This window comes from Kogia breviceps, chromosome 2, assembly GCF_026419965.1.
Source record: "Kogia breviceps isolate mKogBre1 chromosome 2, mKogBre1 haplotype 1, whole genome shotgun sequence".
Taxonomy (NCBI): domain Eukaryota; kingdom Metazoa; phylum Chordata; class Mammalia; order Artiodactyla; family Physeteridae; genus Kogia; species Kogia breviceps.
The window spans coordinates 27,395,097-27,422,312 of NC_081311.1; the positions used below are offsets into that span (position 1 = coordinate 27,395,097).

A 27,216-nucleotide genomic window follows, 5' to 3' on the forward strand; every position below is an offset into this window, starting at 1 on the left:
TAAAGATATAATAATTAGTTCGTCATACAAAATACAGTAATGGCACAATTTCTACATCTTTATATTGAAACTTTCTACACCATCAGAAGTTCCCAAAATGCATTCTTGTTTTTAATGGCTGGCATGAAATTGCTCCTGATCTTTCACTATGTCCCTATAATAAGTCTTTGGAAGTAATTTCACCTAACACTCCAAACAAATCCATTACATTAATGGATTACAGGCATTTTTTGAGGTAGTCTGGTTTACTAAATGTAGCCAGATGGTGTAGGTTCATAAGTTAAAGTGGCCATAAAGCATTAAACTGATGATTTAGTGTCTTATAAAGTGGTCAGCAGATATACATCAGAGATTGGTATTAGGCAAAGGATACACAAGTCTAATCATCTCCTGTTCAATTCTTAGTGGTATATGCTTGAGATCGTAACATGTCTCAGTGATTGGGAAGAGCACAGTAATGAGGTACACACAGCTTGTTCGCACAAAGAAAACTGTTTGCCTATGGCTAAAATAAAATCCAATGAGTGAAGAAGGGGCAGAAATCTATTATACTTAACAAAAGACACAGGAACAAATTCAGCTTGAAAATAGTTATTTCTAAGATATAAATAGGCATTTCTTTTATTTTAAAGGGCAATTTAAATTCCAATTTTGGAAAAACAAATTTTTAAAAAGATATAATTGGCAAAGGTTAAGCAAAGTAGTAATATGCAGTTTGGGGGGAAGGTATAAGTTGGTATATTTTTCTTAGAGGATAGTTTGGCATATGTATTAGAAGCCTTAAAAAATGTTCATAATTCATTAATATAGAAATCCCACTTCTGGTATTTTTTTCCCTAGGATGCCCAAAAAATGAATAAGAATGTCCACCACAGCACAGTTTATAATGGAAAAAACATTTTAAACTACCTAAATGTTCAATAAAGGGTTTAAATAATATGTGCTTCAATCACCATAAATATTTAATACCAATACTATAAAAAATTATTTTTTAAAAGAACCAACACTTAGAAAAATACATTAAGAGAATACAGTAAGAAAAAATGTTACAAACACTTATGAGGGAAATATACACACCTAGGAAAAATATTAATAGCATATTAGTAGTTCTTTCTGAATGGTAGGGTTCTGGTAAATTTTATTTTTATATTTTAAACTTTTTTGAATTTTCTAAATTTCTCATAAGTGCTATAATCAGGAAACAACTGAAAAAAAAATAAAAACAAGATAAGCTATTTTAGAGATTCACTCACTTTTGTACTATTTTTCTTTTAAAATAAGCTATTAACACAGGTGAGAAACTTGTATTTTCCTGAGACAGCATTTCCCCCAAATATTGATGCCTACATAGTATCCTAGATCACCATCAAGCATTCAGTGAAACAACCACAGCACTCTCCAAAGTATTTTAAGTGTGTGTGTATGTACAAATATATATATATTCAAAAATATATAGTTTATAATAGCTATTTAGCTCCTGAGCAGTGAGATTGTAAACCCTGGCATTTACATATTTAATATCACAACAAGGCTCCTGAGATACCCTTATTTCTAAAATATTCAATTAAAAATGTTTCTTATTCATTTCTATAATGTAAATATTCTGTTGATAAATTCCCATAGACATCCAAATTCAAATACATTAGTTAATATACCTTAAAACTAAGACACATAATAAAACACACATCTCAAACCAGACAACACCTCAGAAAAGATTTTATTTAAACCTACATGTGAATAAAAATAGGGTAAATAGAGACAGGGAGAAGAGAGGTGAAAGAGGAGTCTCTATTATTTATAGTTTGATTTTTTGTATTTATATCCCAAGAAAGTACAATTAAAATGCTCAGTATGTAAAAATCAAGCCAACAAAGATTTTTTAAAATAGAGAGATATAGAGCTGTAGATTTAGTATGATTACCATTGTAACATATCTTCCAGGCAAATTAATGGCTTACAAACATCTGTAGACATACCTGGCAGAGCAGTTATGAAATCCCTCTGCAACATAGGTTTAAGATATGAGTTTATGTGCCCATGTTGGTAATGACACATTTGGGATATAAGATGTTCCACAAATTCCACTTGATCGGACTCTGACCACTGCTCAAAATATTTGACACACAGTTCCTTTTCCTTCTCATAGCTTGCCGAGAGTTTCCGTTGCTTGGGCACAATCATACTGGAAGTGCCATTGGCAAGTTTTGTCTGTAGAAGAGGTGGATTGAAAGAAACATGTAAGTATTGAAAATAAGGGAAATTATATAATTTTCCAGTCTGGCATGCTATGTTATGTATGTCTAAATGATGGAGCTCACTCTGTTACTCTATTAGTAATTGGATGTTTGCAAACAGCAGTTATATGGAAAAAGCCACAGAAATACTACAGCAAGTTGGTAAATCAGGAATACTGCTGGATGACAAGGTATCCATTTCCAAAAGCTCGTAGGAAAGCATTATTTGGAGATATATAGATGAAAACTGATGAAAGCATGTTATTACTAGCAAGCAAAAAAGCTAATTTGCTTTTTCTTGTATATACCAGTTACTGGGCATTTATACAATTACTTAGTCACAACTTATTTTTTTAATAGTCAAGTAAGAAATCCTCCATGCAAAGAAAAGCCAATGAATAATTTGAGACCCTGGTACCTTTGGAGATAAAGCTTAAATAACATCAATGTTCAATATACCCTTTTCCTCCCCCCAACCACCCCAAAATCATGTCTCTACTGTCATCAAAATTATATGCCACAAAGTCTTCTATATTAATTGATTCATTCAATAAATATTAATTGAGCATCTAAAATGTGCCAAACACTGTCCTAGGTGCTAGGAATACAGCATTGAACAAAAATAATACAGTCTCTACCATCAGTAACTTACATTGTAGTAGGTACAGCAAGCTAAAAACATTACCATACAAACAGAAAATATAATGTAGATAGTATTTTGAAGAAAAATAAAGCAGGATAAAGGGATAGAAAAATTAATATATGCTATTGTGATGGGCAAAAATCTAAGACGGTCCCCCAAGAAATTCTTGACCCCTGGTGTCCAAGCATCTCCCTCAGTTATTCAAACAAACATGTAGGTACTGCCATGACTTAATTAAGGTCCCAAATCAGGACCTTAAGATACGGAGATTACTCCAGTGGGTGTGACCTAATGACATGAGCCCTTTAAAAGCAGAGAGTTTTCTCCAATTGGTTGCAGAAGAGAAGGGGATCACCTGACTAGGAATTCGGTCATCCTTAGGAGCTGAGAGTAGCTCCCAGCAGACAGCCAGTAAGGAAATGGGGACCTTAATCCTACAAAGGCAAGGAGCTGAATTTGCCAACAACAACAACGAGCTGAGAAGAAGATTTTTCCCCAGATGAGAACTCAGCCCAGCCGACACCTTGATTTCAGCCTTGTGATACTTTGAGCAGAGGACCCAGTCATGCTATATCAGACTTCTGACCTAGACAACAGTGAGCTAATGAATGGGTGTTATTTTAACTTGCTAAGTTTGTAGTAGTTTGTTATGTAGCAATTAATAAACAACCTAACAATTATTTAAGTCTAAGGGTCAGAGATAGTTTCCCTAAAGATATGACATTCGAACTGACACATGAAGGAAATGAGGGAACTAGACATTTTGTTACACGGGGGAAAAATGGTCTAGGAAATGGGCATTTTGAGAGCAAAGGTCCTGGGTGGTAGTCTAAATGGCATGTTCAAGGAACAACAGGAGGGCCCAGGGTGGCTAGAACCAAGTGAGCAAAGCAAGAAGAAATACAGTTGAAGAAGTAGTCCAAGCCAGATGATCCAGGTCATTTGGGTGGTAGTAGCTAACTCCAAAGATGGCCCCAAACAATTCCATCCCTCCCTGAACATGAATTCTGTTCCTCCCATCAAGAAGTAGTTTGTCCTAGTCTTTGAATCTGGCCTTTGACTAACAGAATGTGGAGAAAGTGACATACTGGGACTTCTGAGTCCAGGCAACTTCTGCTTACTCCATCTTAGAACCTTGAGCCACCATGTAAGAAATTCAGAGTACCCTGCTGGAGAGGGAAGTCTGGAGGATGAGAAGCTATGCAGAGAGAGGTCACATGGAGAAGCACATAGCCTGAGCATGACAATCTGAGACCTTATAAAGGATCACTGCTATGTGGAGAATAGGCTGCAGGGGACATGAATGGAAATTAGGAGACTAATTAACAGATTACTTCACAGTAGTCCATGGAAGAGACAACAATCTTTTGGACTAGCAAGGTAGCTACAGACGTGGTGAGAAATAATTGGGATTCAACATACACTTTGAAGGCAAAGCCAACTGAATTAGCTGATAGGCTGAATATGGAGTATGAGGGTAAAAAAGGAGACAAGGACCATACTCAAGTCTGAAGCTGGGGAACACTAGGGTAAGATTCAGAAATTAACTGAAATTTTTGCTACTCTAAAAGTTGATTTTCTTTAGAGGATAACCACAACGTGGTAGGTACAACTAGGTACTTGTACTGGTTTTTTTTTTTTGGCTGTATCAGGTCTTAGTTGCGGCACGCAGGACCTTTCGTTGCGGCGTGCAGGCTTCTCTCTAGTTGTGGCGCGTGGGTTTCTCTCTAGTTGTGGCACGCGGGATCAGTAGTTGCAGCGTGTGAGCTTAGTTGCCCTGTGGCATGTGGGATCTTAGCTCCCCAACCAGGGATTGAACCCGCGTCCCCTGCATTGTACTTTTCAAAGTAACTTGATGGATCTTTGGCATATTTGACTGAGGCAAACCCAGTGTGGCAAGGAGACCCACGCTACTGTGGAGTTCATACCTGCCTAGACATATTGAATGTGCCATAAAACTGTATCAAATTTGGATAATCAACTTCTGCTATTAAAGGCACAGACTTGCCTTAATTTCTAAGGGTTAACTCCTCCTACCTGTAGGCCTCTTTACAAATGATTCCAGATACACAGCTGAAAGTATATTTCCAAGAATGGCATTAGCCATTCTCCTTTTTCTAAAAAAATTTTTTTAAAAAAATTTTATTTATTTTTGGCTGCGTTGGGTCTTCACTGTTGAGCATGGGCTTTTCCCTTGTTGCAGCGAGCAGGGGCTACTCTTTGTTGTGGTGCACTGGCTTCTCATTGTGGTGGCTTCTCTTGTTGTGGAACACAGGCTCTAGGTGCAAGGGCTTCAGTAGTTGTGGCATGCAGGCTCAGTAGCTGTGGCTTGCGGGCTCTAGAGCCCAGGCTCAGTAGTTGCGGTGCACAGGCTTACTTGCTCCGCGGCATGTGGGATCTTCCCAGACCAGGGATTAAACCACTGTCCCCTGCATTGGAGCACTGGCAGGCAGATTCTTAACCACTGCACCACCAGGGAAGTACCAAGCCATTCTATTTACATAGAAGAAGCAGACACCATAAACAGCAAACCTTGGTGTACACAGAGTTGGATGTTTTTTTTAGCATAAATGCCATGGTTGTCTATAAGACCAAAAATGATTAATAAGAACCTTGTTGGACATGGGCCTTGGGGGACTTCTGGGCTGTTTTATGTAGGTTATTTGTTTGTATCTCAGAAAATGAAAACTTGTGAAATATGGAGTAGGATTTTGAGAGCTAATAAATAGGTGGGTTTACAAGCTTGACCAAACGCCACTTCTGATCCCAACATCCAAAACCTCTCACTCCATCATCTTCTATATATTTGTCTTTTATCTTTTAAAAGGTGGAAACGGACTGGAGTTGGATGCCACCAGAGTATTGTATTCTAGCTAAAGACCAGAAACGCCAGTAAGAGAAAACAATAATCAGCAAAGTAATGAAATTATTCTGTTTATACTTTAAATGAACCAGATGTTTCTATAAAAATGGGATCAGCGGCTCTCAGACCATTAACAGACAAAAATGCCTAAGGATTTCACATATTGATTATCCCACCGCAGGAGCTAAAGTTCAGTCAAGACTTTGTCATACTTTCAATGATCCAATCATAAATGGGACCTAAAACACTGGCTATTAGAAATGAAGTATAACCTGAGAGTTCATGTGTTTGCCAACTGTCTGCTGGTACTACATTCTAGTCATGACCCCTCAAAACAGAGTATTTCCTTGTAGGTAGAAAGACATACACCTCAGATCCATCATCACTTTAAATGAGTACTCTGAATCACTATACCATACTGCATTGTTTTAAGAGTGTTGGCCCTACAGTAGAAAGCCCTGGTTTTAAATTTTAACTCCTCAATTTAGCAGCTGTGTGACATGGAATAAATAACTGATTTTTTTTGAGTCTCTGTTCCCCTTGTCTGTAAAATGGGGCTATTATAGAATCTATTACATTGGGTTTTTGCGAAGATCAAATAAAATAATCTAAGAAATGCCATGTTTAATTAGCTCACCACCTGGCATACAGTAAAGTGCTCAGTAAATCAACAGTCAATGAATTTATGACACTGCTGGAGCTAGGCCTCCTCTCTCTTTTTGAAAATATATCCTTCTTTCTCATTATGTAATATATTTTTTCTATTTTAATTTTCATTGAAGTATAATATACATAAAAGTACATAATCTTACGTGTACAGCTTGATGAATTTCCATAAGGTAAACATACTATGTAACTAGCACCCAGGTGAAGAAACAGATTATCACAAGCCTCACAAGCCCTGCCTTGTGTTCCCTTTTTCAAGTCACTAGCACCCCTACGGGTAACCACTATACTCATTTCACTTTTTTTTTAACATCTTTATTGGAGTATAATTACTTTACAGTGAGTGGTGTGTTAGTTTCTGCTTTATAACAAAGTGAATCAGCTATACATATACATATATCCCCATATCTTCTCCCTCTTGCGACTCCCTCCCACTCTCCCTATCCCACCCCTCTAGGTGGTCACAAAGAACTGAGCTGATCTCCCTGTGCTATGCGGCTGCTTCCCACTAGCTATCTATTTTACATTTGGTAGTATATGTAAGTCCATGCCACTCTCTCACTTCGTCCCAGCTTACCCTTCCCCCTTCCCGTGTCCCCAAGTCCATTCTCTACGTCTGCGTCTTTATTCCTGTCCTGCTTCTAGGTTCTTCAGAGCCCGCCCCCTTTTTTTAAGATTCCATATATATGTGTTAGCATACGGTATTTTTCTCTTTCTGACTTATTTCACTCTGTATGACAAACTCTAGGTCCACCCACCTCACTACAAATAACTCAATTTCGTTTCTTTTTATGGCTGAGTTATAGTCCATTGTATATATGTGCCATATCTTTATCCATTCACCTGTTGAAGGACACTTAGGTTGCTTCCATGTCCTGGCTACTGTAAATAGACCTGCAATGAACATTGTGGAACATGACTCTTTTTGAGTTACGGTTTTCTCAGGGTATATGCCCAGTACTGGGATTGCTGGGTCATATGGCAGTTCTATTTTTAAGGAACCTCCATACTGTTCTCCATAGTGGCTGTATCAAATTACATTCCCACCAGCAGTGCAAGAGTGTTCCCTTTTCTCCACATGCTCTCCAGCATTTATTGTTTGTAGACTTTTTGATGATGGCCATTCTGACTGGTGTGAGGTGATACCTCATTGTGGTTTTGATTTGCATTTCTCTAATGATTAGTGATGTTGAGCATTCTTTCATGTGTTTGTTGGCAATCTGTATATCTTCTTTGGAGAAATGTCTGTTTAGGTCTTCTGCCCAGTTTTGGATTGGGTTGTTTGTTTTTTTGATATTGAGCTGCATGAGCTGCTTGTAAATTTTGGATAGCAATCCTTTGTCAGTTGCTTCATTTGCAAATATTTTCTCCCATTCTGAGGGTTGTCTTTTGGTCTTGTTTATGGTATCCTTTGCTGTGCAAAAGCTTTTAAGTTTCATTAGGTCCCATTTGTTTATTTTTATTTATATTTATTTATTTTTTTTTTTTGCGGTACGCAGGCCTCTCACTGTTGTGGCCTCTCCCGCTGCGGAGCACAGGCTCCGGACGCGCAGGCTCAGCGGCCATGGCTCACGGGCCCAGCCACTCTGCGGCACGTGGGATCCTCCCGGACCGGGGCATGAACCCTCATCCCCTGCATTGGCAGGCGGATTCTCAACCACTGCGCCACCAGGGAAGCCCTATTTTTGTTTTTATTTCCATTTCTCTAGGAGATGGGTCAAAAAGGATCTTGCTGTGATTTATATCATAGTGTTCTGTTTTCCTCTAAGAGTTTGATAGTGTCTGGCCTTACATTTAGGTCTTTAACCCATTTTGAGTTTATTTTTGTGTGTGGTGTTAGGGAGTGTTCTAATTTCATACTTTTACATGTAGCTGTCCAGTTTTCCTAGCACCACTTATTGAAGAGGCTGTCTTTTCTCCACTGTATATCCTTCCCTCCTTTATCAAAGATAAGGTGACCATATGTGTGTGGGTTTATCTCTGGGCTTTCTATCCTGTTCCATTGATCTATATTTCTGTTTTTGTGCTAGTACCATACTGTCTTGATTACTGTAGTCTTGTAGTATAGTCTGAAGTCAGGGAGCCTGATTCCTCCAGCTCCATTTTTCGTTCTCAAGATTGCTTTGGCTATTCGGAGTCTTTTGTGTTTCCATAAAAATTGTGAGATTTTTTTTTTGTTCTAGTTCTGTGAAAAATGCCATTGGTAGTTTGATACAGATTGCACTGAATCTGTAGATTGCTTTGGGTAGTACAGTCATTTTCACAGTGTTGATTCTTCCAATCCAAGAACATGGTATATCTCTCCATCTGTTTGTATCATCTTTAATTTCTTTCATCAGTGTCTTATTGCTTTCTGCGTACAGGTCTTTTGTCTCCTGAGGTAGGTTTATTCCTAGGTATTTTATTCTTTTTGTTGCAATGGTGAATGGGATTGTTTCCTTAATTTCTCTTTCAGATTTTTCATCATTAGTGTATAGGAATGCAAGAAATTTCTGTGTGTTAATTTTGTATCCTGCTACTTTACCAAATTCATTGATTAGCTCTAGTAGTTTTCTGGTAGCATCTTTAGGATTCTCTATGTATGGTAACATGTCATCTACACACAGAGACAGCTTTACTTCTCTTGCGATTTGGATTCCTTTTATTTCTTTTCCTTCTCTGATTGCTGTGGCTAAAACTTCTAAAACTATGTTGAATAACAGTGGTGAGAGTGGACAACCTCATCTTGTTCCTGATCTTACAAGAAATGGTTTCAGTTTTTCACCATTGAGAATGATGTTGTCTGTGGGTTTGTCATACATGGCCTTTATTATGTTGAGGTAAGTTCTCTCTATGCCCACTTTCTGGAGAGTTTGTTTTTTTATCATAAATGGGTGTTGAATTTTCTCAAAAGCTTTTTCTGCATCTATTGAGATGATCATATGGTTTTTCTCCTTCAATTTGTTAATATGGTTTATCACACTGATTGATATGTGTATACTGAAGAATCCTTGCATTCCTGAGATAAACCCCACTTGATCATGGTGTATGATCCTTTTAATGTGCTGTTGGATTCTCTTTGCTAGTATTTTGTCAAGGATTTTTGCACCTATGTTCGTCAGTGATATTGGCCTGTAGTTTTCTTTCTTTGTGACATGTTTGTCTGCTTTTGGTAACAGCGTGATGGTGGCCTCGTAGAATGAGTTTGGGAGTGTTCCTCCCTCTACTATATTCTGGAAGAGTTTGAGAAGGATAGGTGTTACCTCTTCTCCAAATGTTTGATAGAATTTGCCTGTGAAGCCATCTGGTCCTGGGCTTTTGTTTGTTGGAAGATTTTTAATCAGTCTCAATTTCAGTGCTTGTGATTGGTCTGTTTATATTTTCTATTTCTTCCTGGTTCAGTCTTGGAAGGTTGTGCTTTTCTAAGAATTTGTCCATTTCTTCCAGGTTGTACATTTTATTGGCATATAGTTGCTTGTAGTAATCTCTCATGATCCTTTGTATTTCTGCAGTGTCAGTTGTTACTTCTCCATTTTCCTTTCTAATTCTATTGATTTGAGTTTTCTCCCTTTTTTTTTTTGTTTTTTGGTGGTACACGGGCCTCTCACTGTTGTGGTCTCTCCCGTTGCGGAGCACAGGCTCCGGACGCACAGGCTCAGCGGCCATGGCTCACGGGCCCAGCTGCTCCGCGGCATGTGGGATCTTCCCGGACCGGGGCACGAACCCGTATCCCCTGCATCGGCAGGCGGATTCTCAACCACTGCGCCACCAGGGAAGCACTTCTCCCTTTTTTTTCTTGATGAGTCTGGCTAATGGTTTATCAATTCCGTTTATCTTCTCAAAGAACCAGCTTTTAGTTTTATTGACATTTGCTATTGTTTCCTTCATTTCTTTTTCATTTATTTCTGATCTGATCTTTATGATTTCTTTCCTTCTGCTAACTTGGGGTTTTTTTTGTTCTTCTTTCTCTAATTGCTTTAGGGGTAAGGTTAGGTTGTTTATTTGAGATGTTTCTTGTTTCTTGAGGTAGGATTGTATTGCTATAAACTTCCCTCTTAGAACTGCTTTTGCTGCATCCCATAGGTTTTGGGTCGTTGTGTTTTCATTGTCATTTGTTTCTAGGAATTTTTTATTTCCTCTTTGACTTCTTCAGTGATCTCTTGATTATTTAGTAGTGTATTGTTTAGGCTCCATGTGTTTGTATCTTTTACAGATTTTTTCCTGTAATTGATATCTAGTCTCATAGCACTGAGGTCGGAAAAGATACTTGATACGATTTCAATTTTCTTAAATTTACCAAGGCTAGATTTGTGACCCAAGATTTGATCTATCCTGGAGAATGTTCCATGAGCACTTGAGAAGAAAGTGTAATCTGTTGTTTTTGGATGGAATGTCCTATAAATATTAATTAAGTCCATCTTATTTAATGTATCATTTAAAGCTTGTGTTTCCTTATTTATTTTCATTTTGGATGACCTGTCCATTAATGAAAGTGGGGTGTTAATGTCCCCTATTATGACTGTGTTACTGTCGATTTCCCCTTTTATGGCTGTTAGCATTTGCCTTATGTATTGAGGTGCTCCTATGCTGGGTGCATAAATACTTACAATTGTTATATCTTTTTCTTGGATTGATCCCTTGATCATTATGTAGTGTCCTTTGTCTCCTGTAACAGTCTTTTTTTTTTTTTTTTTTTTTGTGGTACACTGTTGTGGCCTCTCCCGTTGCGGAGCACAGGCTCCGGATGCACAGGCTCAGCGGCCATGGCTCACAGGCCCAGCTGCTCCGCAGCATGTGGGATCTTCCCCAACCGGGGCACGAACTCGTGTCCCCTGCATCGGCAGGCAGATTCTCAACCACTGCGCCACCAGGGAAGCCCTCCTGTAATAGTCTTTATTTTAAAGTCTATTTTATCTGATATGAGAATTGTTATTCCATCTTTCTTTTGATTTCCATTTGCATGGAATATCTTTTTCCATCCCCTCACTTTCAGTCTGTATGTGTCCCTAGGTCTGAAGTGGGTGTCTTGTAGACAGCATATACATGGGTCTTGTTTTTGTATCCATTCAGCCAGTCTATGTCTTTTGGTTGGAGCATTTAATCCATTTACATTTAAGGTAGTTATGTATGTGTATGTTCCTATTACCATTTTCCTTAATTGTTTTGCATTTGTTATTGTAGCTCTTTTTCTTCTCTTGTGTTTCCTGCCTAGAGAAGTTCCTTTAGCATTTGTTGTAAAGCTGGTTTGGTGGTGCTGAATTCTCTTAGCTTTTGCTTGTCTGTAAAGGTTTTAATTTCTCTGTCGAATCTGAATAAGAGCCTTGCTGGGTAGAGTAATCTTGGTTGTAGGTTTTTCCCTTTCATCACTTTAAATATGTCCTGCTACTCCTTTCTGGCTTGCAGAGTTTCTGCTGAAAGATCATCTGTTAACCTTATGGGGATTCCCTTGTATGTTATTTGTTGTTTTTCCCTTGCTGCTTTTAATATTTTTTCTTTGTATTTAATTTTTGATAGTTTAATTAATATGTGTCTTGGCATGTGTCTCCTTGGATTTATCCTGTATGGGACTCTCTGTGCTTCCTGGACTTGATTATTTCCTTTCCCATATTAGGGAAGTTTTCAACTATAATCTCTTCAAATATATTCTTATTCCCTTTCTTTTTCTCTTCTTCTTCTGGGACCCCTATAATTCGAATGTTGGTGCATTTAATGTTGTCACAGAGGTCTCTGAGACTGTCCTCAGTTCTTTTCATTCTTTTTTCTTTATTCTGCTCTTCAGTAGTAATTTCCACTATTTTATCTTCCAGGTCACTTATCCGTTCTTCTGCCTCAGTTATTCTGCTATTGATTCCTTCTAGAGAATTTTAAATTTCATTTATTGTGTTGTTCATCAGTGTTTGTTTGCTCTTTAGTTCTAGGTCCTTGTTAAACGTTTCTTATATTTTCTCCATTCTATTTCCAAGATTTTGGATCATCTTTACTATCACTACTCTGAATTCTTTTTCAGGTAGACTGCCTATTTCCTCTTCATTTGTTAGGTCTGGTGGGTTTTTACCTTGCTCCTTCATCTGCTGTGTGTTTCTCTGTCTTCTCTTTTTGCTTAGCTTACTGTGTCTGGGGTCTCCTTTTCACTGGCTGCAGGTTTGTAGTTCCTGTTGTTTTGGTGTCTGCACCCAGTGGCTAAGGTTGGTTCAGTGGGCTGTGTAGGCTTCCTGGTGGAGGGGACTAGTGCCTCTGTTCTGGTGGATGAGGCTGGATCTTGTCTTTCTGGTGGGCAGGACTGCCTCTGGTGGTGTGTTCTGGAGTGCCTGTGACCTTATTATGATTTTAGGCAGCCTCTCTGCTAATGGATAGGGTTGTGTTCCTGTCGTGCTAGTTGTTTGGCATAGGGTGTCCAGCACTGTAGCTTGCTGGTTGTTGAGCGGAGCTGGGTCTTAGCGTTGAGATGGAGATCTCTGGGAGAGCTTTCACCGTTTGATATTACATGGAGCCAGGAGGTCTCTGGTAGACCAATGTCCTGAACTTGGCTCTCCCAACTCAGAGGCACAGGCCTGACACCTGGCTGGAGCACCATGACCCTGTCAGCCATACGGCTCAGAAGAAAAGGGAGAAAAAAAGAAAGAAAGGAAAAAAAGAAAATAAAGTAAAATAAAGTTACTAAAATAAAAAATAAAAATAATTATTAAAAATAAAAAGTAATAAGAAAAGAAAGAAGAGAGCAACCAAACCAAAAAACAAATCCACCAGTGATAACCAACACTAAAAACTGTACTAAAAAAACCCAAACAAACAAACAAACAAAACGGACAGACAGAACCCTAGGACAAATGGTAAAAGCAAAGCTATACAGACAAAATCACACAAAGAAGCATACACATACACACTCACAAAAAGAGAAAAAGGAAGAAAAAATATATATCTTTTGGGAAGGCTGAGGTCTTCTGCCAGGGTTCAGTAGGTGTTCTGTAGGAGTTGTTCCACATGTAGATGTATTCCTAATGTATTTGTGGGGAGGAAGGTAATCTCTACGTCTTACTCCTCCGCTATCTTGAAGGTCTCTTCATTTCATTTTAAAAAATATGTATTTTTTAAAAAACTGCCTATACAATTTACAGTAGCATTACAAAAATGTAATACTTAGTAATAAGTTTAACAACATATGTGTAACACCTGAAAACTACAAAACATTGCTGAGGGAAAACTTAAAATACTTAAATAAATGGAGAAATATATGTTCACAAGTTAGACTCAATATTGTTAAGATGTTCATTCTTTCCAGTTGATCTATAAAGTCAATACAATATCAATCAAAATTCTAGCAAGCAAACTGACAAGATGATTCTAAGATTTAGACAGAAGTGCAAAAGACCTAACTTTAGCCGAAACAATCTTGAAAAACAAAAACAAAGATGGACTCACACTACTGAATTTCAAGACTTACAAAGTAATAGTAATCAGGCTTCCCTGGTGGTGCAGTGGTTAGGAATCTGCCTGCCAATGCAGGGGACAGGGGTTTGAGCCCTGGGCCGGGAAGCTCCCACATGCCTCGGAGCAACCAAGCCTGTGCACCACAACTACTGGGCCTGTGCTCTACAGCCCGCGAGTTACAATGACTGAGCCTGCATGCCTGTGTTCCGCAGCAAGAGAGACCACAGCAATGAGAGGCCTGCGCACCACAGTGAAGAGTAGCCCCTGCTCGCCGCAACTAGAGAAAGCCCATGCGCAGCAACGAAGACCCAACACAGCTAAAAATAAATAAATTTATTAAAAAAAAAAAAAAGAATCACACCCTTAAACTTCAGCATGAGGTAACTTGATGGATGGAACTCTGTAGTACAGTCTATTAAAAAAAAAGTAATAGTAATCAAGATAGCATGGCTCTGGTGTAAGGACAAACATGTAGATCAATGGAACAGAATAGCGAATTCACAATTTCACATATATAGCCAGTTGATTTTTGAGAAAGGTACCAAGATAATTCAATAGGTAAAGGACAGTGTTTTTCAACAAATGATGCTGAAATAACTGGATATCCATATAGAAAAAAATGAACCTTGTTCTCTAGTTTAGATCTTATTTAAAAATTAGGGGCTTCCTTGGTGGCGCATGGTTAAGAGTCCGCTTGCCAATGCAGGGGACACGGGTTCGAGCCCTGGTCCGGGAAGATCCCACATGCCATGGAGCAACTAAGCCTGTGCGCCACAACTACTGAGCCTGTGCTCTAGAGCCTGTGACTCACAACTACTGAGCCCGTGCACCTAGAGCCCTGCTCCGCAACAAGAGAAGCCACTGCAATGAGAAGCCCACGCACCGCAACAAAGAGTAGCTCCCACTCGATGCAACTAGAGAAAGCCCATGTGCAGCAACGATGACCCAACACAGCCAATAAATAAACAAACAAACAAACAAAGAAATAAATAAATAAACAAAATCTACAAAAAAAAAGTTAACATAAGTGGATTCTGGACTTATACATAGGAGCTGAACTTCTAGAAGAAAACAGAACTTCTAGGAGAAAACAGAAAATCTTGGTGTTACTGGGATAGGCAAACATTTCATAGATAAGTCATAAAAGCACAAGAAAGAACAAACATATATTTTTAAAAAACTCTTAGAACTCGATAAGAAAAGAAAACAAGTAACCCTATTTTGTTTTGTTTTGTTTTTTGAAAGGGCAAAAGACCTGAACAGACACTTCACAAAAAAGGATCCATATATGGGATGACCAATAAACACGTGAAAAGATGTTCAATATCATGAGTCACTTGGGAAATGCAAGTTAAAATCACGAGACACGACTACACAGTTATTAGAATGGCTAAAATTAAAAAGACTGACCATACCAAGTACTGGCAACAACAATGAGCAACTGGGTCTTTCATACATTGCTGGTAGTAATGTTTAATAGCACAACCATTTTATAAAACAGGTTGACAGTTTCTTACGAAGTTATATATCTATTTACCATATGACCCAGGAATTTCACTCCTAGGTGTTTACCCCTTCCCAAATGAAAAAAAAAAAAAATTTCCACACAAAAACTTGTACATGAATGTTCATAGCTGCTTCATAATAGTCCCAAACTGAATGAATCCCAATGCCCATCAAGAGTTTAACTGATAAACAAATTGTGATATATCTGTACAAAGGAATAGTACTCAGCAATAAAAGAATGAACTACAGATACACAAAATGACATGGATGAATCTCAAAAACATGCTGAATGAAAGAAGGCAGGCACAAAAAGAGTGTGTACTTTATGATTCTACTTATATGAAACTAGGAATAACAAACCTAATTTATAATGATAAAAACAGAACAGTGGTTGCCTGGGGCTGGATATGGGGATGGGATTGACTGGGTAAGGGCACCAGTGAAGTTTGGGGGGTAATGAAAATGCTCTATAGGTTGACTGTTACACAGGTATATACATTTGCCAAAATTCATCGAACTGGATACTTAAAATGGGTGTATTTTATTGTATGTAAATTATACCTTAATAAAATAGATTTTAAGAACGTCTAAGGATAGCATATTCCTAAGGATAAATGCCACCATAATATTAATTTCATTCATAACTAAGATATTATATTTGTAAAGAACTCTGGAGATAAAGGTCTTTGTTATCAAGCCTCTTCCCTCTATCCTTCTCCCTTACAGATTTTCTACTAATGTCTAAAGTAAATGCAGCAAAATTTCAATTTGGGAATCTCAGAAAATCCACAGGGGTACAGTGAAAAAGTTCAAGTATTACAAAATCAAAAGGTAGTATATTAGAGTCTATGGAAGTGACGGTAATGGTTACTTGTGGCAGTAGAATTGATCTGGCTTTCCCAGCAAAAGCCTGATGACTCAACCACTACTGTTCAAATGTCTAGGAAAGCTGACAAACAACCTCAGTTTAATGGTAACACTAACTTTCTGCCACCCCTGCACATCTCCTGTTCTGCTTTTCTGTTTACAATGAACAGTTATCTCCAAAAGAAAGAAAGAAAGAAGCTGTCAGGTGCCAAACACACAAAATGAAATGACTTAAGTATTTATACGACTGTCCTCAGCTTAGTCCTCAAAGGCCAAGGGCTAACATTTCCCTTCCTGAAAATATATTAAAGCATCACTTTCAAAATTACCATGAATTTCTCTGAAGCTGCTGCCTGGGCCAGGAGGGAAAAATATATACTTGCAGAAACCAACTAGCCTAACCACCACCACAGCAACATTAAGTGTGCTGACTTTGCTAACCGTACTGTGTGTAGGCTGGAAGATACAGCATGGACTGGCTGAACTTGATGGTAAGATGACAGATGTTTCTAGTTTGCATGTAAACTCTGCGTTAATCACAAGGAAGGGTATGTTAAGTAGAGAAAGGAAAATGTTCCAGATACAGGACAACATTTAGAACTGGGGGTGCAAGGACTAGATACAGAGAATAATACTGATGACTAGAGAGATGCAAATGATATTTAAGAATTCTGTTTGGCCTTAAGCAGGACTCCAAGGAAAGACTCTGGCATTGAAACCCATGGGGGGCGGGGGGAAAGGGATATAATGATTACGATGATGAATGAATGTAAGAATAAAATGGGTAAAAGTTGTGCTCGGGATAAGGCTGCAGCCTAAGAGGGATAGGACAAGAATTCTGACTAAGGCTGGAACTTCAGTGTTATCAATCAACCAACAACCATTTAAAAAAAAAAAAAAAGAAAATGCTTAAATTTTATTACTTTACACTTAAAACATAAAGTACAGAATGCTGTAAATAACAGGGAAGAAAAAGATAAAATTACAAATCACCCATACACAAAGACTGAGGAAAGAAAGTAAATTTTGGGTTGGGGTAACAGGTTGATAGTGTAGATCAGGAGCTGACAATGGTGGTGGTTGAAGAGCCTGATTTGCCCGTGAGGGGTAGAGATTTCCTGCAGGAGCTAGTGCAGGTTCTCCCTGGAGGGGTGGTGAATTTTGACCTGGCTCTGGGTCTCCTGCAGGAGCAGCGGTGGGTTCTCCCTGCCCACGTAGTGAATCATCATCTGGGTCTGGGTCTCCTGCTGGAGCTTCAGACTCTGCCTCGGTGGGCTCCAGGCCCTACAGCTGACTCAAGGGAAGGTTGACACAGTGCTCCATGTTGGAGCCGGATGTGCTAATAAGCTCCCTGTGAGCCCAGGACAAGACCCTGGGGAGTAGCCTGGGTGGTGTTTGGGGCCAAGGCCTTTCCTGTTCACCTCTGGGCCCTGGTTCTGGAGAACCCTCCGTGGCCACACTCACTGGGAGCCTGCACTGGCCCTCGCTGGCAGTGTGGTGCACTGGCCCCTCACTTGGGCAGATGAATTGGATGTCCCCATCAAGCAGCTCCTTGCCAGTCTCTGGGGTGGGGTTCTGCAATGACAGTGACCAGAGGCTGGCCTGGCCTGGAGGTATCAGAGCCCTGCCTGGCCAGTATCTTATCACTGCTTCTTCTGCCCATTTGACCTTCTGCTCCCAGATCAGGCACAGACCTGTGTCTGCTCAGATATGCACCTAGGAGGAAGGATATATATCTAGAGGGCTTGGGATAAACCTCGGGTAGAAGGGCACTGCCTGGGCTCTCTACATCCAGCCCAGCCATCTTTGACCTGGGGTGTGGACATAATTGGCCCATCAGACTTCTAACCCCTCATCTGCCTGCTCTTGCTTGAGGGAGACTGATCCCACATAAACCCCCACCTTCACACATACAGGGAGGGGACACAGGGCTACCGGGGTGGGATCAGAGTGATGTCTTGGCCTGAGCTGGCCTGCCCTGGGCCTCCCTGTGTTACTTTAAAAAAAAAAATTTTTATTGAGGGCTTCCCTGGTGGTGCAGTGGTTGAGAGTCTGCCTGCCGATGCAGGGGACACAGGCTTGTGCACTGGTCCGGGAGGATCCCGCATGCCGCAGAGCGGCGGGGCCCGTGAGCCATGGCTGCTGAGCCTGCACATCTGGAGCCTGTGCTCCGCAACGGGAGAGGCCACAGCAGTGAGAGGCCCACGTACCGCAAAAAAAAAAAAAAAAAAAAAAAAAAAAAAATTATTGGGTTATAGTTGATTTACAATGCTGTGTTAGTTTCAGGTGTACAGCAAAGTGAATCTGTTATACATATACATATATCCACACTTTTTTAGATTCTTTCCCCATATAGGCCATTACAGAGTATTGAGTAGAGTTCCCTGTACTATACAGTAGGTCCTTATTAGTTGTTTATTTTATATATAGTAGTATGTATACATCAATCCCGATCTTCCAATTTATCCCTCCCCCTTTACCCCGTAGTAACCATAATTTTAACAACCATTTATTGAGTGACTAGTCTGTTCTGGGCATTCTTCTAGGTGCTAGGGAAACTGGTGAACAGGTAGACAAAGTTTCTTTCTCTGGTGAGGAGTAGAGGGAGAATATGTAATAAATATTTTAATCTCAGAAACCAGTAAGCATTGTGAAGAAAATAAACTAAGGTAACAAAAAACAGGAAGTGAATAGTACAACCTACTCTAACTGAGGTGGTTATGAAATGACGCTGAAGCAGGTAACATTTGAGCTGAGATCTGAAAGATGAGAGTCAAGCCTTGTGAAGATCTGGGGGAAAAGCCTTCCAGACAGAAGGAAGAACAAGTCAAAGGTATGTTCAAGTGAAAGAAAGAAAGGTGACTGGTATGGCTGGGGCAAACTGAATGAGGGGGAAAGTGGTGGGAAATCAGGTTAGTACGGTGACGTGGGGCCAGATCATATAAGGCTTTCTGGGTCACAGTAAGAAGTCTGGATTTCTTGTTAAGTGTAAAGGAGAGCCCCTGGAGGTTTAGAGGTAGTTAAATATGGCATCATCTAATTTATGCTTTAGAAATACTTATACTAGGTACCACACAGAGAAAAGGGAGGGGGGGCATCTGGGGCAGTGGGGAAGGGATAACAAGGACAAGTTGAAAGCAGAGGAAGGAAGACCAATTACAGCTGATAAAATAATCCAGGCAAGAAGTGATCATGGCCAAGGTTAGAAGAGGTAGATTAGGAAGTGCTTAGAAGAAAGGTATTTTACCCTCACAAGAGAGGAAGGAGGAGAAAAGCCCTGTTGAGAATTATAAATCTAGGTTAAAATACACATTTATTTCAGTATAGTGATTTACTTCTTCAGTAGGGCCGATCCTTCAAATATTTAATCTGGTACATTAACCTGGATAGGGATAAAACCAGGGTTCTTGCTCCTTGTGGCCAGGAGAAACAAGGTAAAACATTCAAGATTTTTGCATGGGAAAGAGGAGGAGTTTTTAGGTCTATACTATTCTCTATTGGTTATTGCCAGGCTTCAGCTAAATAAGAATACAAAAACTTTGATTTCAAAGTGTTTTCCTACTGTTTTCCCTTGATTTCTTTGTAAAAGTATCTCTTAAAAAAAAAAAAAAAGTCGGGATTCCCTGGTGGCGCAGTGGTTGAGAGTCCGCCTAACGATGCAGGGGACACGGGTTCGTGCCCCGGTCCGGGAAGATCCCACATGCCGCGGAGCGGCTGGGCCTGTGAGCCATGGCCGCTGAGCCTGCGTGTCCGGAGCCTGTGCTCTGCGGCAGGAGGGAGGGGCCACAGCAGTGAGAGGCCCGCGTATCGCAAAAAAAAAAAAAAAAGTCAACATTGTCTTGGTTAAATTAAGAGGAAATGATATTGTCTACATTTTGATTAGGACTTAAAGAAATAAGTAAGAACACCTAAGGATGGAGACGGTGATAGCAGGGAGATCCAGGACAGCTTTAGAACTTACAAAGAGCTAGGGTAGAAAAGAAAAAGGGACCCAGAAGGTTCAATAGAGTCCACTGGCACTTGAGCATCTTTTAACAAGAGAGTTTCAAGAGAAACGGAAAGAATTTGGCCATAAATTGAACATGCAGAGTAAAAGGTAATGAATGCTCAAAAGTGGAACCATAACTTTTAACATTTCCAGTTTTCCGTTTTTAAAAAATCTCTATAACTTTCAGTGACCAAAGAAGTAGTCCCTTATCTTTGGGTTAGCGCCTCAGGTAAGAGTGCAAATGAAAAGAAAATGGTGGCTGCATGTATAGAACAGGACAAACATTTCAACAGGAGTAAGCATCACATTTCTCAGTGGGATTATTGTATTAATATTTTAACAGCTTCTACTAAATATGATTATATATTAGGTGAACTCATAAATATGTCAGATCTGATTAGTGAACGTGGAAGACAGGAAGGGGCAGACTTGTCAGCTGAAGGAAAGTTCACATTATGAATTTGACTGGTTTCTAATAACCAACAAGAAAAAGCTTGCAATCACTCCAATTCTTTTAAATAAAACTTACCAGGAAATGAACTCACAAATGCCCGGGTATAAATGATTATTTAAAGACTAGACACTTGGCAATCTTTTTTTCTATTTACCAATTATAGGAAAAGCCATATTAAAAATTTCACCAAAATCACAACAAAGCCATTTTTATTACTTCCGGATTTTTGAGGTAGTTAAAGGGATAGGATAGTAGTCACTTAACATATTTAGGTTTCAAATCGGGGCTCTTGTTTCTGTAGTGGGTTCCCTCATGCAATTTCATAGCTTCCAGGGTGATAGGTTCTTTTGTTCTAAACCAAGAAGCTCACAGCAGTTTAATTTACTGCGGCATTATGATAGCTACTAAACGCGCACACCTCCAAGGCTGGTAAATGCACTGATGTAGACAGTGCCACCTTAAAAGGATTTTTGGATGGGTCTTAGTGATGGGGGGAAAAGAAAGGACATAATGTTTAATTATAAGAAATGATTGAAATAGGCACAGACATACCCCGGGTGCCTCTGCACTGCAGCAAGCTCTAAACTTGTTATCGTTAATGGTTTAAATTTCACTGTGCTAATCATTTCAGGACACAGCCTTTCTTGATAATCTAATGAATTATTCCAACATCCTTCAGCAAAAAAAAAAAAAAAAAAAAAAAAAAAAAAAAAAAAATCCTTCATGACAGCACTAATTACAAGACGTTTTCCCAGTGCTTATGTAAAATATGACAGAGCAGCAGCTTAGGGAATTGCAGAAAACTGCTTCTAATTTCCACTGAGAAACTGACAAACATCTCTCTTTCATCTCTCCCAGCTCTCAAGTAAGATTTAACTTTCTCATTTAGTTAATTACCGAGTGAGGATCATCATTTCCCCGGATCGGAGCGGCATAGAGCCTTTATCGTGTTAACTTGTGAACTTGATCGATGGCTGCTGCTAAAACTTAATAACTTCACCCCCTGGCAAATTGTAAGATAAATATAATAGGAGAAACTCTGACAGTAAAAACCTGCCAGAAATGAGCGCTGTGTTTATGTTTCTTTGCAGGCAGCAAAAAAACAACCGACAGCTTATTACTGGTTGCGTGTTACTTATATTTAAAAGACTCCAGGCAGTTAACTTTCTACGTACTGTTAAGACTTTGCTCACAAGATGGGGAAAAATGAGAAAAAGCACCAGTGATGCAGACTTGGGAAAATGAGGGAAGAAGGAAAAAAAAAAAACAAAAACAGGGAGAAGGGCAAAGCAAGGGAATATATTGTGTAAAATCTTTCAAAATGTCATGTTTATCATATAAAATGTCCAACCAGCACAAATAGGCATAAGATCCTTTAAAAAATAATAATTCTGGACTTCTAAGACACTGTATGAACTATACCTAGGAGCAAAGCAAGAGAATTTCATTCACTCAAATTTTTTCAACGACCCTAAGTCCATGCCTGCAGAATCCAATTAACTGCAGAATTCCTAGATCTCTTTTCAAAAACCCCTGCAGCTAGAAAACCATTTATTAACTACACCATTTAACCCTTTCTGAAACAAGTACCCTATAGCTAGGAAATGCATAACTTTGTGTAGAACATTTAATCTAGTCTTACATTCATCTTCCACACCTAAGCTAGCCAACTGAGAAGGAAACAGTCTGGAATTTTTTTCTTTTGGTCAAACTTGAATCTGAACTTGGAATTTTAACGTTTAACTGAGAGCGAATTGGTACCATGGCCTAGTACAGTATGAATTTTAAGCCTTTTATAACCAACGGTAGCAAAGACAATAGACAAGGTATAACAAATAATAGAATGGCTGCTCACCAGTGTCAGTCCCCTCTATCCCCCAAAACAAAACAAATCTCTATATAAACTGCTAAGTCTGTTAAACTGACCATCCTCATAGTATAGTAATATTACAAACAACAAAATATGAACTAAATTTTGGGAAAGGTAGAGGAAGGCAGAAAAGGTCTTGTAGGACTTAGAGTTTAAGCCTAACTTGTGAGACTGTTTTTAACATCCATTATCTGCTATGTTAGCGCCAACAGCTGAAGGCTTCATGTTGAAATCAAGGGGCCACCATTTTGAAAGTTGAAAGGATGTGGAAAACTGAGTATCAAAATGGCAAATCAAATTCATATTCACTAGAGGATCAAATTTGATCCCTTGTTTTTTTTGGTTTTCTTTCTTTAAATAAGGATTATTGGGGTCAAGCAAAGAAGGATCAACTGATTTTTTAAAAAACAGCATTTATAATAGGCAAACTTTAGAAAATATGAAAAATACAGAAACACAAAGAACATAAAAATTGCCCATAATTTCCACCATCAGCAAATAAACAGTGTCCACATTTTGGTGGATATATATCTTTCTGGTCTAAAAAAAATTATTAGTCAATTATTTGATATGTGGGATAGTGTTTCTGTGTCATCTAGAGAATTCTTTGTCTATAACATCAAATTAATCAGAGCAGGAAAAATTTACCTCCTTTGCTGAACACCTCAGAGAAGTCAAGATCTGATCCTATGGGATACAGAATTATAAGTGATTGTGAGTGTGGAAAGGAGGGGAGAGAAGAGGAGGAAGAGGCAGAGAGAGGAGGGAAGGAGTGAGGAGGAGGGAGAAGGAAGGGGAAGAGCGGAAAGAAAGGAAAGGAAGCAGGGAGAAAGGAGAGAGCAAGGAGAGGAGAGGTGAGAAGGGAGAGGAATGAAAGTGACTGAAGATGGGGAACAGGAGAGAGTGGGTAGGAGAGAGACGGGAAAGAGATGGGAAGGATAGCATGGATAGGAAGAAATGGCAAAGGGAAAAGAGATGAGGGGCAAGGAAAGAGATGGAGGGAGAGAGTAGGGATGAGGTGGAGAGAGATGAGGGGGAAAGGAACAAATATAACCAAATGCAAAAGGGACCTAACATTACCAAGCTCACCTACCCCAAGAAAAGCAATATGCCTGTTGAATGAAAAGGTCCTCTCCCATACAGTAAACATCAAGAGGGAGAGGGGATGAAAAACTACTTTTCTAAACCACCACTTAATGTTTCAGGCAGAGTAATGAAGTTTAATTGTCTGGAATCTTGTTGCTCTTTCTGTAAACTTCCTCAGATAGAGGTTGCTCATCTGGATGTTAAGTAATATTAATATTACCAAAATAAAATTTCTGTGATGGAGAAAGTTTTAACTAAGACACTTCTCCCTGACTTCTCCCTCACATCCTCCCTTAATTTTAGCATCAGAAAGCTAAGTTCTACCAATAAATAACAGGGAATGATAGAGGCACTGGCTGCCAAAAGAAAACACAGAGACACACTTAAAATGCAATTAAAAAGGACATGGGAAAAAATATAGTCCGTTTTAAATAAAGAAGAAAAAACTACCCTCCTCCTCTTTGTGCTCTAATCCTTACATTTTTTGGTCCAATAAAAGGTCTCAATGACTTGGTAAAACTTGGCTCCTGAAGAAAGCCTTTGAGAAGCTATATCTAAAACCTGGATTAGGAAAATACAAGGTTTTTGGGGTTAGGATCTCAAGAAGCCAACTCAGCTTTCTAGAAGAAATTCAGCTCTTTCCAAATGCTTGTTAATGCATGTTAAATGCAGCAAGAAATAATCCTATGAGGCAGCAGCACAGGCCTCTCTTAGCTACAGTGAATGAAGTAAATGACTTGTAACTTCTGGAAGTCTTGGTTATCTGCAGGTAAAACTTTAATAACCCTTGGAGCATCAAGGGACAAAAGACATTTCTCTCTGGAATACATGGGTAATTGTCTTCTTAATTTATCCAGGAAAAGCTTAGTTTGGATGCAGCATCTGTTTTTTTTTTTAGCAGAGGTGATCAAAATAACTTGCTCAAATTCACAAAAGTTAGTAGAGTTCAGACTAAATTTCAAAATGCTATTGTTACAACAAGTGTACAGTTTTTCTAAAATGAAATTCTGGACCTTTGGCTTTCTAATAACAATGAAGCTCCAAGTCAATGACTAAGACTAAATACAGAACACTAGGACTACTTTGTATAAAAAGATAAAGACATTTTCTATAGCCAAAAGAAGTTTACATGAACACCAAGACCACAAGTGCTACACAGAAGCCAGTTCAAATGTCCTTCTGAAGGAGTTCATGTTTATGTAATAGAATATCGTAAAAAAATCATACCACAATTTTGCACTGATTCTATTCGAGCACTACCATGTGTTCTTGGCTAAGTTACTTAACCTCTCTGTGCCTCAAATACCTCATCTGTAAAATGGTGATTCTCACAGTACTTAATTGGAAGGATTAATGTTAGGCTATAAATAATACATATGAAAAAGCATTTACAACAGTACCCAGCACATAGTAAGGGCATTAGCTCTCATTATGCTTTTAACTAGAGAGCACTGCAATGTACATAGTTGCTGATTTTTATTAGCTTAATACTTTTATTAAATACTATCTTCTTCACTTTTACAATAATATATACCCAGCAACCTTCACTTTCAAACTAGATTTTAAACTCTGAAGGACAGAGATCGACATAAGCCATTTAGATGTATACCGTAACTATATAGATATGTAGCAGCAGCTCAAAAATATTAGGTAAATTGAAATTTCAATCCAAGCTAATGTAAGGAGTGATATTGCTTTTGGGGAGTAGTGGTAAATTGCTTTGTGGTTATAAACATATTTGGAGTCCCCTTCTCTTACCAACAAGGATGCTACTATCACTACATTGATGCTTGTCCCTAAGTACTCTAACTTAATAACCTTTTTTTAATGTTTGTTTGTTTGTTTGTTTATTTATGGCTGTGTTGGGTCTTAGTTTCTGTGCGAGGGCTTTCTCTAGTTGCGGCAAGTGGGGGCCACTCTTCATCACGGTGCGCGGGCCTCTCACTATCGCAGCCTCTCTTCTTGCAGAGCACAGGCTCCAGACGCGCAGGCTCAATAGTTGTGGCTCACAGGCCTAGTTGCTCCGCGGCACGTGGAATCTTCCCAGACCAGGGCTCGAACCCATGTCCCCTGCATCGGCAGGCAGATTCTCAACCACTGCACCACCAGGGAAGCCCCCTTAATAACCTTTAATCCACTGTTTTCTAAAATTAGTTTCAACATCTTAATGTAATAAAATATATAAAATATTACTATGTAAAAATTTAAGAATGAGGGTAAAACTGAACTAATGATGAATGACATTTAACAACTGGTGAAGACAGGAAAGAGCAAAAGGAAGACCTCGAAATATGTTTTATGATGTGAAATAAAAGATATTTGAACATCAATTATTTTTCATTTTCAATCTTTCAGAGCAATTGCCAAAACATATTCCCATAACACTCAAATTTAGTGAGGGAAGAACCATAAGGAAATTATTAGAATGGTAACAAGATTCTCAATACAGTACCCTAATTTTGAAAATCCACTTTACTGATTTCTACAGTAAATACAGGATGATTCCTACATCCTGTAGGGTACAGAGTACATTTTGCTTCCTTCATACTTTGTACTTAATTTTAGTAATCAGCAAAGGCATAGCTAGGGCAGAAGTCAGACTGAAATTCCAGCTGTCATCAGCATCCACCCTCCTTTTTCTCAAAAATTAGCAAAAAAATGATTACTTTGTGATTTTGTCTGAAAGTTACTTACATTTCCCCCACATGGGCACTATTTTTATGGGGTTTCATGGGCCAGAGACTGCAGATTTTTGGTGTTTTGGAGGAAATACTGAATCTTGGGTGTCACAAAAATTTTCTTTTTCAAAATGGGACAACCCCCCCCCAGGGATTCTGTGTGTGTTTGTTGGGAGTGAAGGTGGGATGAGAAAATGAAGATCAGGAAGATAGTTACTTCCATACTGTGTATGTGCTTAATTTAGAAATAGGACTTGTATCTTTTCTTTGCAGAACTTGGCTTTTCTTAAAGGATGAAATAGTTTCTATAAAGACATTTCCTGCTTTACTACCCAACTTTTTACTTCAGCTGGGTGTGGCTTAAGCTCACATGGAGCACTATAAATGTGAAATGCAAGGGTAACAACTTTTTCCAATGAAGTTTTCCTATGTGCCAAATGTTTTGAAGTTACTCTATTTCCATTTTCTGTTAAGGAATAAACAGAGGCTTTGGAAATTTGATGCTTTGGAAACAAACCATTATGAAAAGTTTTCTTATAGTTGATTCACATGTGAACAGCCCCACAGCAAAAGTAAGACAGCATGATGGCCTAGTCCCATCACTTATTAGCTATGTGATCTTGGATAAGTCTCTACTGTTTGAGATCTCATCTGTAAAATGAGTGGGTGGATGGAATAATCTCAGGTTCAGTCTGGCTTTTATATTTTGAGTTTATGGTTCAGTTCCATGCTAACTTAAAATACCGCTGAGGGAATAAATTTAAAAAGAATCATTCTTCACATTTTCTTACTAAAAAACTCACATATTAGAGTTTAAGTACACACCTCAAGTAAAAAGAAATATTTTTCATAATATTATTTGGACAGGCAATATATTCCAAAATCCCAAGAATAAATCAAACTTTTCTGCAACAATTGAGTTGTTTGGTTTTTTTTTTTTTGCGGTACGCAGGC

The 27,216-nt window shown here is 38.8% G+C and overlaps 1 protein-coding gene across 9 annotated transcripts in view; it reads right to left on the reverse strand.

The window, feature by feature from the left end:
* Positions 1 to 27,216, reverse strand: part of BTRC (beta-transducin repeat containing E3 ubiquitin protein ligase) — a 189,842-nt gene that overhangs the window by 25,176 nt on the left and 137,450 nt on the right. For all 9 annotated transcript variants that reach the window (XM_059054098.2, XM_067024845.1, XM_059054101.2 and 6 more), the window contains one exon: positions 1,977 to 2,208. In XM_059054098.2, the coding sequence (XP_058910081.1) occupies positions 1,977 to 2,208 (232 nt within the window). The remainder of the gene's footprint in view (positions 1 to 1,976; positions 2,209 to 27,216) is intronic.